We start from the raw sequence: 19,377 nt of genomic DNA on the forward strand, positions 1-19,377 counted from the left end.
ATTGAGGATATATTTTCATCTCAATATACATTAGCCTCCATTAGCAGTGGAGGTGATGCTATTGACATCTAGTGGGTAGAGGCCAGGAACACTACCAAACATCTTATAATGCATAGGACAGCCTCCCATAACAAAGAATTTTCCAGCACAAAATGTCAGTCGTGCAGAGGTTGAAAATCCTGATACCTTTCCCCAAACTGACTTCAATACAGGCTTCCCAGTACACAGAGCAGCACAGTATTGAGAGAGTCTGATTACCCAGGTTCTCACTAATATTAGGCATTAGCAATCATTTTCTTATTTGCCAACCTGATAGGTGGAAATGATTTCTTATGCTTTTATCTTTTCATTATAATTATTATATTTTCTTACTATTAAGTTTTAATATCTTTTCATTTGTTTATTAAGTTTATTCTTGAAGATTCATCTTCAATTTTCTCGAATCATCTCATCTTTTTCTTATTGCTATATAGACGCTCTTTTGCATGAAGTGTACCAGACATATACATTTTACATATATCTTTTACTTTATGTGCTAATACTTTTTAAACAAAATCATCTTGGGCTCAGAGAAGTAGATGGAATGTTTTAGGCTTCTTAGTCTTGGCCTAAACAGCTGAGAAGAAAATGGAAGCACAACTATCTCTGATCTGTTTATGGGTCTGTTAGTGGGCTGGGGACTTTGCTAAGAGCTCTGCTACTTGCAGAGGCTGAACAGTTAGTATTTATTGGTGGTGGTGGTGGGGGGGTGGAGAGGTCTTTCTAGCCCAGTCAGAACAATGGCCATGTATTACTTCTGAATTCCAAATAGGAATCTTCTGAGGGAGGAAAATCTCTTTTAAAAGGTCAGCAGATTGTCCCCTTGTCTAGAGGAGAGACGAAGTTGTGTGTATGTGTGTTGCTGTCTGGAATGCATCCTTATTTTGGGATCAACTCTAGCCCTCCTATATTATTTCCACCTCTGGTTAAGGTATCATTTTAGAGGTCATGCAGTATATTTAAAATGGTTCACCTGAAAAAGATCACAAATGTACTTACAACGAGAAATAGGGCAGTAATCCCAAGGAATGAGAGGGTTCCCCGTGTAACACCAGGGACCATGGGCATCATCATCAGGATTCCGGCAGTAATTCTTATTCAGCTTACTAGCATCTGGTTCCCAGAAGATATGCCTGCATAAACAACAAACTCTGAACATCACAAAATGCACATCTTGTCCAAGAGAAACAAAATGTCACGAAGATATAATCCTAGTGCATAACTTTCATTACAGATACAATGAAATTCACAAGCTACCTGCTGTGAATTTTGGGGTTTTTTTTTTTTGAGACTTATTTTGTTGTTCTTGCAGTTTGGAAGGATGTTCTTTAACTCAGGAATAAGGCTGAATAATCAGCATAGATAAAGTGATAAAAGATTTTATGACTTTGCTTCTATTTAATAACTATACTGGCAAGGTAACAATACCCCTGTGCCAAAAAAGGAGCAGATGACAAAGATCTAAGTTATAAAATGCATAGAAAATGCAAGCTATTGCAAAAGTATTTTTTTCATGTTTCAGAAACATGTAAAGAAGCATCACTAGCAACATTACTATGACAACGTACTGGAAGATACACTGAAAACAATAATAATGTGCTAATAAAATTATTAAATTCTAAAATTTCACTGGTCATATAGTTACAAAATATGATTTTTTGACAGATAATTGAGTAACACTTCAGCCTTTCTCATTTTACATCTTAACTAAATTTATTACAAAAGTAAAGCAAAAATACTCTATGTTATTTTATAAGACCATGCCCACTCATATAACATCAATATTTACATTTACCTCAGTAACATTAATGAAGTCAAATTCCACATGGCCATCCTGACCACGTGATGAAAACTATACATCCTAACTTAATTTGTTTTGGATTACTAATTACTACCATGCTTGAACATAATTAATGTGTCATTTTTAAAAATTGGGAAGAGCTTCAACATAGAAACTTGGACTATCTTACTAAACTTGGATTTACTTTTTGGACCAATACAACAGTAAAGACATACAATACTTACTATGTGACAGGTTCTATTACAGATGACTTACATATATGCCCTTAGACCAACCTGATGAGACAGGCTCGAAGATTATGCAATTTTGTATTTGACGAAATTGAAATCCACAGAGGACAATTAATTTTTCTAGGGTCACATGGTTTTTAAGCTTTAGAACATGTGTTTGAACACACGGCTCTTTCCAGAGTCAGTGTTCAAAACCACCACACAGTATTACCTCTTTACTCGTCATAGTTTGTTCTTAAACCAAAATGGTACCATGCAACTTAATCATTTATCAATATCCTACAAGTTGTTTCCAAATGACTCTTAACTATTTCCAAAGGCAAACCTAAACTCAATGAATTGAGTTATAACCATTGCATCCCTGAATAAATATGCGACGTGTTTCCAGTGGTATGCTGGTAAATGTTTAACAACTAGCACTCTGAAGTGTGTATGGGGGGAGGGGGTCTTTATTTGTTGTCCTTGCATATTTCTGTAGTGTAACTGTAACTACTTCCACCATAAAACTGTCAAGCTTCTAATATGGAATCACTGAAGGCAGAGTTGGTTACAATTGTCTTTCACAAGTCCGTGAAGAGCTAGATCCACCCCACCATATTTCTAAAAATGCTTTTAAAAATATCAGTGTTGAAATCAGCATTAATTTCAATCATGCCAATTCTTGCTTGAAATTCTTGAATGAATTCCTTTAATGCTTAGGATAAAACTCAAATTTCTTAACACAGCTTACAGGGTCCTGTATGGTTTTGCCACTGGAGAATTTCTTCTCTGTGGACATTAACCAAATTATACTGTTTCAACCTTATTAAAGTTATTTCTGATTTTTATACACCTCCATTTTGGGGCTTTTGGACAAGTTATTTCTTCTGCCTGATGTACTTTTCCTCCTACACTTACTTTCACCAACTCCTACTTATTATGTATGTCCCAACTAACATCCCTTCCTGTAGGAAAACTTCCTGACCATTTAAGTGTGGGTGTCACTTGTTTGCAGTCCCATAACATAAGATATGCTTTCTTCGTGGATTTTCTAATATGGCATTGGCATTTGCTGTTTTCTGCCATTCCATACTAGAGTGAGATCCATGATGGCAGAATTCTGCTTAACTTTGAAGTCCTAGAGCTACAGTGTCCAGTACAGTAGCTACTAGCCAGAGTAACCGCAGAAAAGCTAGTATGTGGCTCATCCAAATTGAAAGGTGCTATAATTATAAATATACAACAAATTTTGTAGCTTTAATATAAAAATGTAAAATAGCTCATTAATAATTTTTGTGTTGAATACATATTGAAATGAAAAGCTTTAGAAATATTGGATTAATAAAAACATTATTTTAAAAATTTGCCTGTTTAATTTTACTTCTGTAAGTATGGCTACTGGAAAACTTAAAAAGTACAAGTGCGATTACATATGTCAATTGCATATTTATGTTAGAGAACACTGCTTTAGAACTATCACTATTTGTGAAGTAAATTAGTCAAAAAAATATCATCCACTAGTGAGTAAATTTTGAAAGAGAATAAGAACTTTAAAGCTAAGGTGGAACCAGGAGCAAAATGACTCAACTTCTCTGGATCCTTAAATTCTTATTCACACATACAGAAATATCTTCCATATAGGATTATCATGGTCAAATGAGATAACAACTCACAGAAAGCAACCATGTTGTAGATACTTTATTAAATGACACTACCATTTTTCTTTTAATCCTGCTGTATATATTCCAGGATATTTAATACAAATCTGTTCTATGTTGCAACTATGTCTCATACGTCTTTTGTAATTTCAAACACACTAGCACTACTGCTGGGGTCAAGTGGAAGATAACTGCTTTTGTTGTGAATATGTCCAATGTCAAAATCTCTAATTCTCTGAAATATATAGATTTTTTTCAATTACATATCCATTGCTTTAATTATAGAAAAAGCGTGTGTATCAGAATAAAGCTATACAAGGAAACATGTCTCAATAAGTTTTTAGTAGTTAAGTGGAATTTTAAGGTGTGTATATACATGAAGATGGTCACTTATCAATTTTATAAACTAATATTAATAATTAAATAATTATGAGAATATAATCCTATAATGTACTATTTGAAACACTAGATTTGACATTTCATTATACAATGTCTTATCCAGTTGTGTAATTGTTTTCTCCGTATGACCATATCATGCTTAAAGGTGGAGCCCAAATGTATGTCCACTTTTTGTTAGTGTTCCCGAGGCACCTGTTACAGAGCAGAACACATAGTAAATGCTCAATAAATATGTACTGGTTTGAATTGTTTATTTAAGTTTGCCACATAGAGAGAAAATGTTAAATTGAGTTGCACAGAACGATCAATATAATGTTTTTATTAGCTTGCTATGATATATAAATGAATAGAAAGACATACCAATGTACCTCAATACACCTATCTGCCATTATCACTACATACTATATATTGAAAGAAAGAAATTTACATACCGATGTAAATCTTCCATGTTCTTGTCCCACATTGAACATGTTAGTCCAGATCGTGTTTTAGATAAATTGCCCATATAATTTTTGCCATTCCCACGGTAACAATCTAAACATAAAATATATGGAAAGAATAAAAACACAAATAAACAAATGGGACCTAATGAAACTTAAAAGCTTTTGCACAGCAAAGGAAACCATAAACAAGACAAAAAGACAACCCTCAGAATGGGAGAAAATATTTGCAAATGAAGCAACTGACAAAGGATTAATCTCCAAGATTTACAAGCAGCTCATGCAGCTCAATAACAAAAAAACAAACAACCCGATCCAAAAATGGGCAGAAGACCTAAATAGACATTTCTCCAAAGAAGATATACAGATTGCCAACAGACACATGAAAGAATGCTCAACATCATTAATCATTAGAGAAATGCAAATCAAAACTACAATGAGGTATCATCTCACACCGGTCAGAATGGCCATCATCAAAAAATCTAGAAACAATAAATGCTGGAGAGGGTGTGGAGAAAAGGGAACACTCTTGCACTGTTGGTGGGAATGTAAATTGATACAGCCACTATGGAGAACAGTATGGAGGTTCCTTAAAAAACTAAAAATAGAACTACCATATGACCCAGGAATCCCACTACTGGGCATATACCCTGAGAAAACCATAATTCAGAAAGAGTCATGTACCAAAATATTCATTGCAGCTCTGTTTACAATAGCCAGGACATGGAAGCAACCTAGGTGTCCATCATCGGATGAATGGATAAAGAAGATGTGGCACATATATACAATGGAATATATTACTCAGCCATAAAAAGAAATGAAATGGAGTTGTTTGTAATGAGGTGGATGGAGTTAGAGTCTGTCATACAGAGTGAAGTAAGTCAGAAAGAGAAAAAGAAATACAGTATGCTAACACATATATATGGAATCTAAGGGAAAAAAAAAAAAGGCCATGAAGAAACTAGTGGCAAGATGGGAATAAAGACACAGACCTACTAGAGAATGGACTTGAGGATATGGGGAGGGGGAGGGGTGAGATGTGACAGGGTGAGAGAGTGTCATGGACATATATACACTACCAAATGTAAAATAGATAGCTAGTGGGAAGCAGCCGCATAGCACAGGGAGATCAGCTCGGTGCTTTGTGACCACCTAGAGGGGTGGGATAGGGAGGGTGGGAGGGAGGGAGATGCAAGAGGGAAGAGATATGGGAACATATGTATATGTATAACTGATTCACTTTGTTATAAAGCAGAAGCTAACACACCATTGTAAAACAATTATACTTCAATAAAGATGTTTAAAAAAATATATATATATATATATATATGTATGGAAAGAAGACTAATGAATACTAGGGAGTATAGGACAAAGACTTTTTTTACAAGCATATGAATTCATGAAAATCAACATAAAAATTAAAACAAAGCACTGAAATCTGTACAAAGCAGACACTTAACTATCTCTCATAAAATATCTTTATTTTTAGTCAAATTTCTTCTTCATTAAAATGAAAGTTTATGTATCAAATTACAAATTCAAAAAAAATCAAAGAAAAAATTAAATGAGTGGCTCTTAGGGACACCAAAGAAATGAGAATTTTGTGAGTGACATATATATTTTTCAATATTTTCTACTGAAAAATTTTACTCCACAGGAAGGTCACAAGAATGATATAATGAGCACTCGTATACCAGTCACATTTGTTGTGTTTTGATTTTTGTCTTTCGTGAGATTGACATTCTGAGTCATCCAAGCCAGCTGTTTCACAAATGCTCTTTAATTTCATTTTGCCTGATTATTTTCTCATGAATGAAATCAAGTTAAATACAGAAATATTGCCTAGGTGATATTTTGTCCTTTTTTCAGGATTTTTTCATGTGACACATGATGTCAGTTTGTTCGATTATCGCTGATGAGTTTGATAACTTGGTTAAGTGGTATAAAGGAAAAACTTCTCTTCATATATAAGAAAAACAAACAAAAATATTTTGAGGCCTTTGAGGCTGACTACATCCTATTCCCAAACAAATTTTCACAAAATGGCTTAGGCATACTTTGATTAATTTTGCATGAATCAGTTATTACTCTGCTGGTTTTAAAATAATTTTTTTATTTCCTACTTTTCTTTCTCTCTTGTTATTCTTCTGTAAATGAAAGTTTTTCCTTCTCCTCTACTCCTTCCATTTAAGTATTACTACTACTACTAGTAGCAGTAGTAGTGGTAGTAGTAGTCTACTAGTAGAAGTAGTAATGTAAATATGGACTCATGGATTCTCTTTTATTCAGCATGATATATTATCTATTCCTGTTGTTCATTTTGATGCTCAAATTGTTCCATCTTTAGCCAATGGAAGCCATGTTAAAATGGCTCTTGTGTCTTTTATCATTTCCCATGTGGTTTTATTTTTCACTTTTTTTCAACTGAGCAGTTTGCGTTCTATTAAACATTTATAGAAGTGTCCGTATTTGTAATTTTAAAAAATAATAAAAAGAAGTTAAGTTCTTTCAAATATGTAAGTTGCAGTTCTACATTTGAAAAGAAACACTATTCCATATTTTGAAATAATCCTGCATATTTTAATAGTAACTATTTAACAATTCTGATTTTTATATGAATAAAAACTGTAGTTTTAACTATAAAATGTTATCTACAAACATACATTAACATTAAGATTATTCTCTGGTTTAAAGTTGGTAAGCCTTAGTATATTATCATTGGTTTTAAATATGCTATGTGATTAGAATAAATAATAGGTACAAATTCTAATAAAATTTTTAAATGAATAATAATTTGTCCAGGAGTTAGTTAATTTAGTAAAAAAGAAATATAATAATATATTCAATAGTCATGTTTTGGTATCCATAAATTTGAACTTAGATATAAAAACTCAAATAGGATAGGATTTGATACAGATAATATAGCAGTCATTACCATATACAATAGTTGTTTTCAGAAAGCATAAATTTGTAAAATCCAATTCTTGTACATAGGCAGAATATATCAGTTAAAATATTTTCCTCTGACAGTGCTATTTTTTTCTACATTAGGAAAGGTTAAACCTTTGGCTGTTAGGTAGTAAATTCTTCAGATAATTTCTTACTGAAGAAAGCAATTGTGCAAGGCGGTATATTGGTACTACTCTTTGATACATTTTTGATTTTACACCTGTGTTTTCTGTATTAGAGAAAGAGATCCTCCTTACCACTACCACCGTTTTATTTGAATATGAGCTAGGTTTTTTATTTCTTAGTAAACTTTTTATTTTAGAATAGCTTTTAATTTACAGAAAAGTTGTAAGTTGGTACAGAAAATTCTAATATACCACATAGTTTCCCCTACTTTTACTATCTTATATTAGTATGATAGATTTCTCACAACTATCTACCATACTGATGCATTATTACTAACTGAAAACTATATTTTGTTTAAATTCTTAGTTTTTACTGAGTGTACTTTTTTGTGTCCTAGGATCCCACATGATACCACATTACCTTTAACTGTCATGATTTTTAAGGCTCTTCTAGATGTAACAGTTTTCTCAGACTTTCTTTTTTGATGATCCTGACAGTTTTAAGGAGAACTAGTATTTTGTAAAATGTCCATCAGTTGGGTTTGTCTGATGTTTTCCTCATGATTAGATCTGGGTTATGGGTTTTTGAGAGGATGACATAAATTTTGAGCACTTATTAACTTGCTGGCATAAGATATTCCAGCTTCACTTTATGTTTTTCTTGCCCCAGGCCTAGAATCTTCAATTTCACCAAGGAACCATTGTTTATGTTAGTGATGAAAGGTAAGGAGAAGACGTGGGTGCCATGTGTGCTCATTGCTATTTGGTACCATTGTTTCTAGTCCCTTTCATTTGATAGAGCTGGGAAGTGTGTGCATGTGTGTGTGAGTGTGTGTGTGTGTGAGTGTGTGTGTGTGTGAGTGTGTGTGTGTGTGTGTGTTCATGAGTAACTGATCCCTCTAACTCCAATCTAGCTCTAGAGTTCTTCCTTGTCTCCTCTTCATTTGTGTATTTCTTCTCCCATAGTTAGAACCATGATTCTAGGTAACATCAGTATCTTTGCTCATTTTCTGAATTCTCCAATGCACACAAAATAATGTTAAAGCTGCTACATCCTAATACAGCAAAATTACACTTTAAAGTTCAAAAGGTATTTAAAGTTATCTAACTTTAAATGTATTCCAGTGAGGCTATATATAGTCAGAAAATTGTGTTTAAAAATTATTTGGAATTTTTTTCCAAATTCTGTAGTAATGGTATCTATTTGATATACAGATAGGCACATTTCTGTGTTTTTTTCCATCTTTCTTGAGATTACTTTTTGAACATTTAAAACATTATTAAAACATTAATATTGGTTGATAGTTAAAACTATGTGAAAGTGTGTATTCAGAGTGTTCTCATTTTCCCTCTTGCTTCTGTGTCATATTTCTACCCACTACTACCCACCATTACAAGTAACCAATTTTATTAGTTTCTTGTTTATGGCTCTTGTGTTTCTTTTTTTTTTTTTACTTTTTTGGCAAAGATGTATATACACACACACATATATACATATGTAATATAAATATATAACTATACGTATATATAGTCTATATATGTATTATTATATCCCATTCTTTATTACTAGTAGTAAATCCCTTTATTTATTACTAATAGAATACCAAATATATATTTTAGTGCCTTGCTTTTTTTTAAATTAATAATATACCTGAAAATCACTTCATATTAGTTCATGAAAAGTTTTATCATTCTTTCTGCAAATTTGCAGTATTCCATTGTGTGACTTCACCAGAGTAGATTTGGGTTGTTTTGCTAGTACAGAAAACGCAATAAAAAACTCGTGCATATGTTTTTGCATATTATTGGAGCTGTATATTCAGATAGTGCATTATTGGTCCAAAAGGTGAATGCATATGTAATTTAATTATTGTAATATTCTGTTCCATAAGGATTTTATCATTTTGCACTCCCAAGAGCAAAGCATGAGAGTTCATTTCCCCATACAGCTTTGCCAAAAGATAGTGTTGTCAAGCTTTTGAATTTTTGTGAATTTATATGTGAGAAATAAAAGTCTCATATTATGAAAAATCTCAATACTTATATTTTAGTTTTTTTCTTGTTACATGTGAATTTAAGCATAATTTTCATGTATTTAAGGGAATTTTTATATTTTTCTCTAAAGAAATCTTTCTGTTCATGTATTTTGTCCATTATTTAATTTTTTGGTCCTATACTTTTCACTTTCACAGTTCTTATATATTAAAAATAGTTAATCTTTGTCTGTGATATACATTTTAAGACTTATTTCCAAATTTGTCTTTTGAATTTAAATATGATGGGTTTGTTTATGTTTTTTGCCATGGCAAGTTTTTGATGTAGCTTATTATTTTTTTCTTTTATTGCCTTTAGATTTTTAGTGTTAATTAAAAGCATATCACCACATCTAAGTTATAAAGGCATTTTTCCAAGTTCACTTCTAGTATATAAATGGTATCCCTTTTTACACTACATCTCTTATCCATTTGGAGTTTATTTTCGGGTATGGTGCAAGGCATGGATTTAATTTTATTATTTTTCCAAATGGTACTTTATTGATCCATTATTATATTTTAAAATTTATTTTTACCCAGTGACATATAGTGCCACATTTTAAATATAATCTCAGTAAGGAGTCTATTTTTGGATTCTGTGTTCTGTCAATTTATTCATATGCTAGAACTACATTCTTTTAATTATAAACTCTTTAAAAAATATTTTAACATCTGATAGGGTTATTTACCTCTAATCCTCTTCTTTTTCAAGGTTTTCCTTAGTATAGTTACATGTTTATTCTCCTAGGAAAAATTTAGAATGAATTTGTTTGATATCAGAAAATATCCCGTTAAATTTACAAATTAGCTTAGGTGGAATTGATGCATTTATGATGTTGAGTTCTCATATCAAGAACAACGGATGTTTTTCTACATGTTAAAGTACAATTTGGGGCTTTCAGTAGTAATTTAAAATTTAATTACATAGATTTGCACAACTTTCCTAAGTTTATTCCTAAGTTTTCCTCAGTTTTGTTTCCTATTATAGATGTAGTTTTCTCTTTAATTAGATTTTCAAAACCATATATGAATGCTATTAATATTTGTATATTAATTGTGTATCCTGCTACCTTAGTGATTTTTTTATTTGAATTCAGATTTCCAAGTATATTACTATTATATCATTTTCACAAAGATCTTTTGCCTTTTTACCCAATCAATAAATATGCCTTCTTATCTAATTGTATAAAATAATATCGACAATGCAATGTTACAGAGAAATATAATGTTAACTTATATTTACAATATTAAATAGTAAAGGAGATGCTAGACATTCTTGTTTTCTTTTTGACCTTAGTAAGAATACCTCTTATGTTTTCCCATCAAGTAAGTGGTGGTTTTATGACTGAGATTATATCTACATCTATATATCTATATGTATATACTATATATATATATATATATACACACACACATATATATATATATATATGAGTGGATATATGGGTGTGTGTGTAAGTATGTATGTATTCCACAAATTCTTGAGTACTTTTATGAAGAATGCATGAATTTTGTCACTGTAATTTCAAAGTCTGTTAAGATTTGTTATATGGTTGTTTTTCTTACATCGAAGATGAATTATATTAATGGGTTTCTAAAACTGAACCATTTTTGTTCTCAGACTAAACTCCACTCAATCATTATGTATTATTTACTTAATTTCTTTATTGAACTGTTCACTCAAATTTCATTTAAGATTTTTACATTAATATTTACAAATGAGATAAGTCTATAGTCTTCTTCTGTGATACCTTTATCATGTTTAAGTTTCAATATTATAATTCCATCATAAAAATAATTTGGAAATTTTACTGCATTGGTCAAGCTACAGGGCAATTTACGTAGCATTGAGATCACCTGGACTATGAATTCATCTAGGCATGATGTGTTTGTGGTGGAATACTTTATTAGTAAATTTCCATGTTTCTTCTATAGGAATGAGTCTAAGTTTTCTTTCTCTATCAGGGTCAATTCAAATAACTTGAATTTTCCTAGTATATTACCCATTTTACTTTCATTTTCAGTTTTTACATGAAGTTGTATAAAATAATCTCATGTTTTCCTGTTTCACTGGTTATTTCTGCCTTCATAATTATTATTTTATATATTTTTCCTCTCTTGAGTCAGTTATCTGGTGGTTGTCTATTTTGTTAATTTTTTCAAAGAATCATCATTTGGCTTTATTCATTAGTTCTACTGTTTTCTTTTCTTTACCTTATTAATGTCTGCTTTTATCTTAGTTGTTTTCTTTCATGTGTTGCTTTTGGTTTACTTTTTCCTCCACCTCTTTGAGTGGGAAATTTCATTCCCCGGTCTTCATTATGTGTATTATTGATATAAATATTTAAAGCTGTGAATTGTGTTTTGTTTCCTGCCTTAAATGTACCTTATATAGTATAATACACTGTGTTTTATCAGCATTTTTAAAGAAATTCTGCAATTTCAGTTTTCTTTTTTTTAGCAGAGTTATTTAATATCCAACTGGAAGAGCTTTTATATATATGCTAAATCAGATGTTGCAAGATTTGAGCAAAAGTTTTTAACTCATCAACCTGTATGTGGAATTTATATTTCCTGCTATATAGAGAAGGATAAGAGCAACATCCTTTTGTGTGTGTGCGTGTGTGTGTGTGTGTGTGCCTGCATGCATACATATCAAATATGTAACAATCCATACTGCTAGCTTGGCAGTATTATACAATGACATAACTCTCTGTTAAAATTTCACAGCTGTATGTTGAATTGGCTAACAGTGTCTCTTAAGTAGGACTTATTCATTTTCAAATTGCCCCACAGAGCCTAGCACATTGTTGCATATATCAGGTATAATATAGTGTTAAAGAAAAGGAATATAATATATTGTTAAAAAAAGGAATATAATATATTGTTAAAGTGTTATTGAAAAGGAAAAAGCGTTGAGTAATGGAAAGGTCATTTTAAGGAGAATTTGAGTGACTCACAGTTGTGCTAATTTGAGAGTTCAGGCAAGTTATTTAAATTCCATAAAGCTAATTTCTTCATCTATTAATGTGCAGCTCTATTATATAAGCAACAACATCAGCTTAACTTTCAAAACCCAAAATCCTCATATTCTATTACCTGATCTTTGATAAGTGATATATATGTACATAAAAGCATCTTAATACACATCAGAAGCTTATAAAACAATTGTTCTCACTTGCCTCTATCACTCAGAATTTATCAGTAATTGTTTAAATGACTAAGGCAGGGACAAAGAAGATCCAGCTGGTACCAAACCTTCCTTCATCATTGGTTTCAACTTTATTTCCAACTGACCTTTAACGTCTGCCCACGAAGAGTAAAATTGATTGAAAAGGGACTCATCTCTTCTTCCCCCTACAACTGTTTTCAGAGTTGTTCACAAAAAATGGCACTGAGGAAAGTCAGGGGATGGAAGAAGTATGTACAGGGCAATAAATCCATGAAATAGAGTTTTAAGTTTGGCTTGGACTTTTCAGAATGATTTAGGACTGACCATGGCCATGACCATCATAATTAAATTTATGTGAAAGAATGTGATTATTTAAAAATCATAACTCCTAATTCATTATATACCAATAAACGCCCAGAGCCCATTATTATTAATTTTTGACAAATGATTTTTTAAACCTATTTCAATGTGACTTTTCTCAACCACTGCTCCCTGAAACAATTATTTTCAATGGTGTCTATGTTTCCAAGCACAATGGTGATTTATCCCAAATCCCACTGTTACATATCATCTCTACTGCTAACACCCCAGTACACATCACTCTCGTCTCTGGCCTAAATTACTGAAGCAATCATTCAGTTGATTCCCCTGTTTTGGCCCTTTGTCAGGAGTTCTGGCTATTTTTCATAATGCGGCCAGAGTCATCCAGTTAAAATTTAAGTCAGACAGATCATTTAGCTCCCGTCTCAGAATCCTACAACAGAGTCTCTCCTCTTTCAGAATAGAAGTGTAACTCCTTCCAGTTTCTACTAGGCCTATGGAATTTTAGCCCAGTTGCTCTCTCACCTCATCTCCTGCTACTCTCTACCTTGCTCATTCTGTACCAGCCACAGTGATGCGCGTTTCTTTCTCTTAACTTTCCAAGCACTCTCCCATCTCATGCCATTTTCATTTGCAGTTTCCTCTACCTAGAATGCTCTTTACAGGTATGTGCACGTGGCACGTGCTGCTCCCTGACTTATTTCAGGTCCTCCTTAAATGTTACCTTAATATGTAAGATCTTCTCAGACCATTAACGTATAAAATAGCAACACCCTCCTCCCTCTAACTCTGGGACATTTATCTCTCTAGCACTTACACAAACTAACTTACTATCCCCACCTACATTTTAATTTCGCTTGTTTTTGTTTGCTGGACGTTAGTTCAGTGGGGTCAGAGAATTTTGTTTTGTTTTACTGGTATATCCACAGTGCCTAAAACTGTCCCTGGCACTAGTATACATTCAAATAAATAAAGGGATATTGAACAAATTAATATATAAAAGAAATCCAACTTCAGGCTTGGTGATTTTGTTTGCTAACAGTGCAACAAGAAATAAGTCTTCTGCTGTAATGTGTACTCCATTCAGGCATTTCCACTGAATTTAATCATGCCCACACTGCAAAATGTCAGCTATTACCTTGTCCACTTGACACATCACATTTTGGAATTTGGGAGCAGTAGCCAACTCGGATGTTTGGATCAGTGGTAAAACACCACGGTGACTCAGCCCCATCTGGATTTCGGCAATAATTTTCTCTTAGGTCCCTATTGAGAATAAACATGTTAATGTAAATTGCCAGGGTTTCTTACATTGGTGAAGTCAGAGTTATTACATTTCTAGGATCCTAGAATGTATGCATTCTATAAATAGAGCCCTACGTTTTAGATTTAGGATAGTTATAACAGTTTAGAATTCAGTATACACAACTGACACTGCCCACATTACTGAGATAAATGCTGTCAGATGTCAGAATTCTTCTTCTTCCACAGACCTGGAGTTTCACACAAACACTACTGCTTCGTGAAAGAGAGAAATAGTACCACTTCATTCTTCTCACTCATTTTCAAGACGTGGACTCTCAACTGTTACAATTTTTAAAAACTGGTCTGTTATTACTTTTTCATGGACTGTATATAATGTAGAAACACGTTCTCTTTACAGAAGAAAGGCTATTATAATTAATAGTCTTTAATTTCTGTTGTTTAAAAATGAAGTTCCACCTATTCAAACATTTGCCACAAAACACATGATAGATATTTCTTCTTTAAATTCTGTATTTCTTTGACTTATTTAATTCACTACATAGATTTCTTTTAATTCCAATGTAGTTCTTTCTTGATTTAGAGATTACAACATGCAATTTTATATTTCTATAAAATTAAATCCTAATTACAATATAGATAACCTAACTATAGAAAAAGTTGTCAATGTAATACATGTACTTCCTTTATTTTACCAATGATATAGTTAGACATTTAGAGTTCACAATAAGGAAAAAGTCTAAACTAATATTATCTGTATGTAAAAGGATTTTACCTTAATGCAAGGTTCATGTTAAATAAAATGTGGAATTTATGATTTGCTCTCCTGATAATGCTCTCTAATTTGAAGAAAGCATGTACTTTCTTTTCGTAAATCCCTGCTAATAATTTAACAAAATTAATATTCAGTCTATTGGAAGGTACATTATTTATTTCACTTACGCCCAATTAAAAATACTACACTTTTATTACTATCCAAATTGACCATTAGAAACTGAAAAGTTTTTAAAGAAGAAGCTTGAGTTTGGTTATAAAATCAACAGGTAGTAGTTTATCTAGCCAAAATAGGTCCTGACATAACTGTTATTTAAGGTTGTAAGAACAGTGAATGCCAATAGCTAAGGCCATTGTATAGCAAATATTCTTATTTATAACCTATATTCAAGCCTTTACCCTTCTTATAAAATTATTAACTGGAAAGATGAAGAAAATCTTTTCTTTCTTCTAACCAATTTATACTCATGTTTAAAAAAACTGTCAGTACAAAATACGTGCATTGAATTTTACATAAAGTGTACACAAATTTGCAATTTTAGATGAATAATTGCTTAGTTAAATTATTTCGAGTTATTAATTTAAGGCAAGATAATTAAACAGAGATCTGAGGCTATCAAAAATCTTAGTTTAGGCCCGCTTTTATAATGTATATCTAGAAACACCTCATTAATCTAGATTAAGCAAGAATGAGAGTCAAGGTTTGCTCAAATATTTTTTCTAAGTTCTTTCCCTTCACTTGAAGAAAGAAGTGTTTACAATTATTAAAGCGAATTAATGATTATATGATTCATGTACATTCACCACAGGCAGTATTGTTCAGTTATAGTGTTTTTGTTTTGTTTTGTTTTGATTGGAGTAAAATTGCTTTACAATATTGTGTTAGTTTCTGCTGTATAATGAAGTGAATCAGCTATATGTATACCTATATCCCTCCCCCTTGGACCTCCCTCCCTCCCTTCCCCCCCCCCCACCATCTAGTTCATCGCAGAGCACCGAGCTGAGCTCCCTGTGCTGTACAGCAGATTCCCACTAGCTATCTATTTTACACATAATAGTGTATTTATGTCAAACCTAATCTCCCAATTTGTCCCACCCTCCCCTTTCCACCCCGTGTCCACATGTCCATTCTCTACGTCTACGTCTCTATTCCTGCCCTAAAAATAGTGTTTTAAAGATCGTCATTTGTAAGGAGTGTCAGTTTTGGGGCAAATCGTGTTTAATACAACCAGAGATACCCGACCAGTATTCCATTCTCTGCTAGCCCACAAACAGTAAATGCATCAATACTCTGAGTAAAATGTTGAGTCAGATTTTATCAGTTTTATAACACAGCTCACTTTTTGGTTTTTTTACATTTATGTTTGGTTACCTTGACCAAATAACCAATTAAGAAAGAATGGCTTAAATTCCAATAACATGTAACAGCTAAACTTTTGATCATTTTTAATTGTGAAATGTGTGGATTCAATTTCTATATTATCTTTTTTCTTACAGATGAGGTTCATTTGGGTATTTACACATACACAATCTCTAACTTGAGTATTACCAGTCATTAGAAGTTGACAAAAAGTGTGCATGGTGCTGACACTGTCTCCTTTGTCTCCCTTAACTATTTGTTTCTCATTTTCTTTGCTCTCTCCAGTTTTATGTTTATTTCTGAGGTATGAAACACATGGGTCAAAAATAGAGAGTGAATTGCTGTGAAGAAAATGAAGGAAATAAACCCCAGAGTGGCAACTATAAATTTGTTACTATAAAATAATTTTAAAAACATAACAGATGAATATTTACTATCTAAGCAAAGAACTCTGAATTGGCTTTAAAAATCTAAAAATAAAATAAAAAAACATAGACTATATCCCCTCTCCAGTGGATGGGCCAACTAATGTTCATAGTTCTCCATCTTGGAATGTTAAGCTCTCTTATTAAAAGCCAGTTACATAAAGGCAATATATGTTATTTATAGGTGCTATTTCAGCAAAGCCACTATGAGTGACACGTGTGTTATAAATTTTAAAAGCAATCATTTTATGTTCCTAATAACAAGGTGGGCAATTTAAAAACACATGGCATTGTGGCTGTCTGTCTAACAAAAGTTAAGTGGTGAAGAAAAGCAGCCATGGAGAAGAACATAACAACTATGTAATTGATATTCAAGGGCAGTTTCTTCGGCTTGGTTCATCTAAACAGCTGTTTTATTTCCCCACTTTTTAAAGAAAATTTAGAAACAATAAAAATCACTCATTCAAAATTTTAAAAATAATTTTTTTCAAGGCTGAAAACTCATCAGTTTACCATGTTGATTGAAATCAAGGTGTGCCTTGTAATCTCCCCTAAAGTTAATATGAAAATTTAAGAAGGCACTAGTTTGAAACTTGCCTGGTTATCATTACCACTAATTGGTTTATTAAATAGACCTGCAAGAGCAAAGCTGTGATCAGAAACCTAGGGATGTGTTTCCCAAAGCATGGATGGTACATCAACCATCTGATTCAGAATCACCAAGAGTGCTTGTTAAAATGTATTATTTGAAGTCCAAATTTCAGACCTGAGCAATCAAAGTCTCTGGGTGGATGTATCTGCCTTTTCATTGCTGAATTTTCCCTAGGCACACTAAAGTTTAAGGATCACTAACACAGAAATTAGTAAAAAGCAACCACTCTGCCTCGTTTCCCCCAGGGCCTACTGAAATTTATATTTCTCTAATTTACTCACTTGCACTTGAAATTTTCAGGAGTTATGTCATGCTGGTGAGGATACTGGGAATCCCAACGCTGACAGGGAATTCCATTCCAAATGGTATTGATGATGCCCCGGTAACCTTCTCCTTGACCTTGAATGCATTCAGTTGTTTCCATAGGGACATCCGTGTCATTCATAGTACTGTGAGCTATTGGTAAAAAGAAATATAAATTTAAATAAAATATTTCAATCTGTCATATCTACCTCTTAGAGTTCACTTGCATTTTATTAGCAGGGTTTTCTGTCACATAATTTTTATAATAATTGAATGGAATAAAAAATTCAATTTATCTTTACTACTGTCTCACTCAAACAAAAGGAGGAATTAACATGGTTAACTCAACCATGGAATTTCTCTGCTTGTAAAAAGAACATTCTGGCTTGACTTTATCTAGACCTGTTTTAAAAAGCATCATTTAATAATATTTAAATTTCCTGGATCTATCTACTCATTATTAACAATAGGTGTAAAATCTCTCTATTTATTAATGTTTAAGTATTGCATATATGTTTTTTAAAAATCACTTTTCTTACTTTTGAAATTGGAAAACATCTACGAATAATATAGTGACCAAGTAGGGAAATTTTAGCACTGTGCCGTAAGTTTGGCCATTAAAAAAAGTAAGAAAAAGAAAATTAATGCTAGTCTAGAGAACAGAGTTATTTTAAAAAAATCAGTTTGTCACTATTACTATCTCCATTCCAATTCTTTTCATTCAAACACTAAATTAGTTTATTCTTGAAAAATTCTTTAAAGGCATTTTACTTCCATATGTCACTATAACTTATACATGCCAAATATACAGTATTTCTGAAATGACTATACAATTACTCCTAAAATTAGTCTATTTAAATAGTTACAAAGTTGGTAATGGTATTAACCATGGTTTTCCTCTAAAATAATAAATATATTCTAAGCTGATATGTTACATTTTTCTTCTTAATCAACTTGTTGGCTTTTAAGAAATATTACTTGCTTCTAGGCAGATTTATTTGTTGCCTTTTTCCTAGTCCAATTGCAGTGCTTTACCATACTTCATGAAGATCCTGAAAATCTCAGTCAGAAAATTTTTAAAGTACAAAATTAAATTTACCACAACTTGAACTCCGTCTTTTGTCTTAAGGTTTACTCACTTGCATAAAATATAACTCAAAACATTCTGGAGCAACTAAAATTCATATACCTTCTCAAAACATTCATGAAAATGTTTGTTTCCATGTAAACTTCCCAGTTACCTTTATAACCTAAATGGTTATTCAAGGTGCCTCTGCATAAAACTCAAGTTGACACCCTCTAGGATAGTTTAAGAAGTGAATAAATGTCTTTGATTCATCCATTCTGGAATTCGATGCATCATTTCTCCAAAGGAGAGGTTAGAATTAGACATGCCTTCAGAGGCTAGGGATGTCTATAATAGGGTTCCATATATAATGGTTAAATTCTTTTAA

At 32.2% G+C, this 19,377-nt stretch overlaps 1 protein-coding gene across 4 annotated transcripts in view; it reads right to left on the reverse strand.

The window, feature by feature from the left end:
* Positions 1 to 19,377, reverse strand: part of HGF (hepatocyte growth factor) — an 80,480-nt gene that overhangs the window by 13,468 nt on the left and 47,635 nt on the right. For all 4 annotated transcript variants that reach the window (XM_061197654.1, XM_061197655.1, XM_061197653.1 and 1 more), the window contains 4 exons: positions 17,902 to 18,076; positions 14,285 to 14,412; positions 4,538 to 4,640; positions 1,039 to 1,172 (listed from right to left, as the gene is read on the reverse strand). In XM_061197654.1, the coding sequence (XP_061053637.1) occupies positions 1,039 to 1,172; positions 4,538 to 4,640; positions 14,285 to 14,412; positions 17,902 to 18,076 (540 nt within the window). The remainder of the gene's footprint in view (positions 1 to 1,038; positions 1,173 to 4,537; positions 4,641 to 14,284; positions 14,413 to 17,901; positions 18,077 to 19,377) is intronic.

The sequence above is a fragment of the Eubalaena glacialis genome, chromosome 8 (assembly GCF_028564815.1).
Source record: "Eubalaena glacialis isolate mEubGla1 chromosome 8, mEubGla1.1.hap2.+ XY, whole genome shotgun sequence".
In the NCBI taxonomy this organism is placed as follows: Eukaryota; Metazoa; Chordata; class Mammalia; order Artiodactyla; family Balaenidae; genus Eubalaena; species Eubalaena glacialis.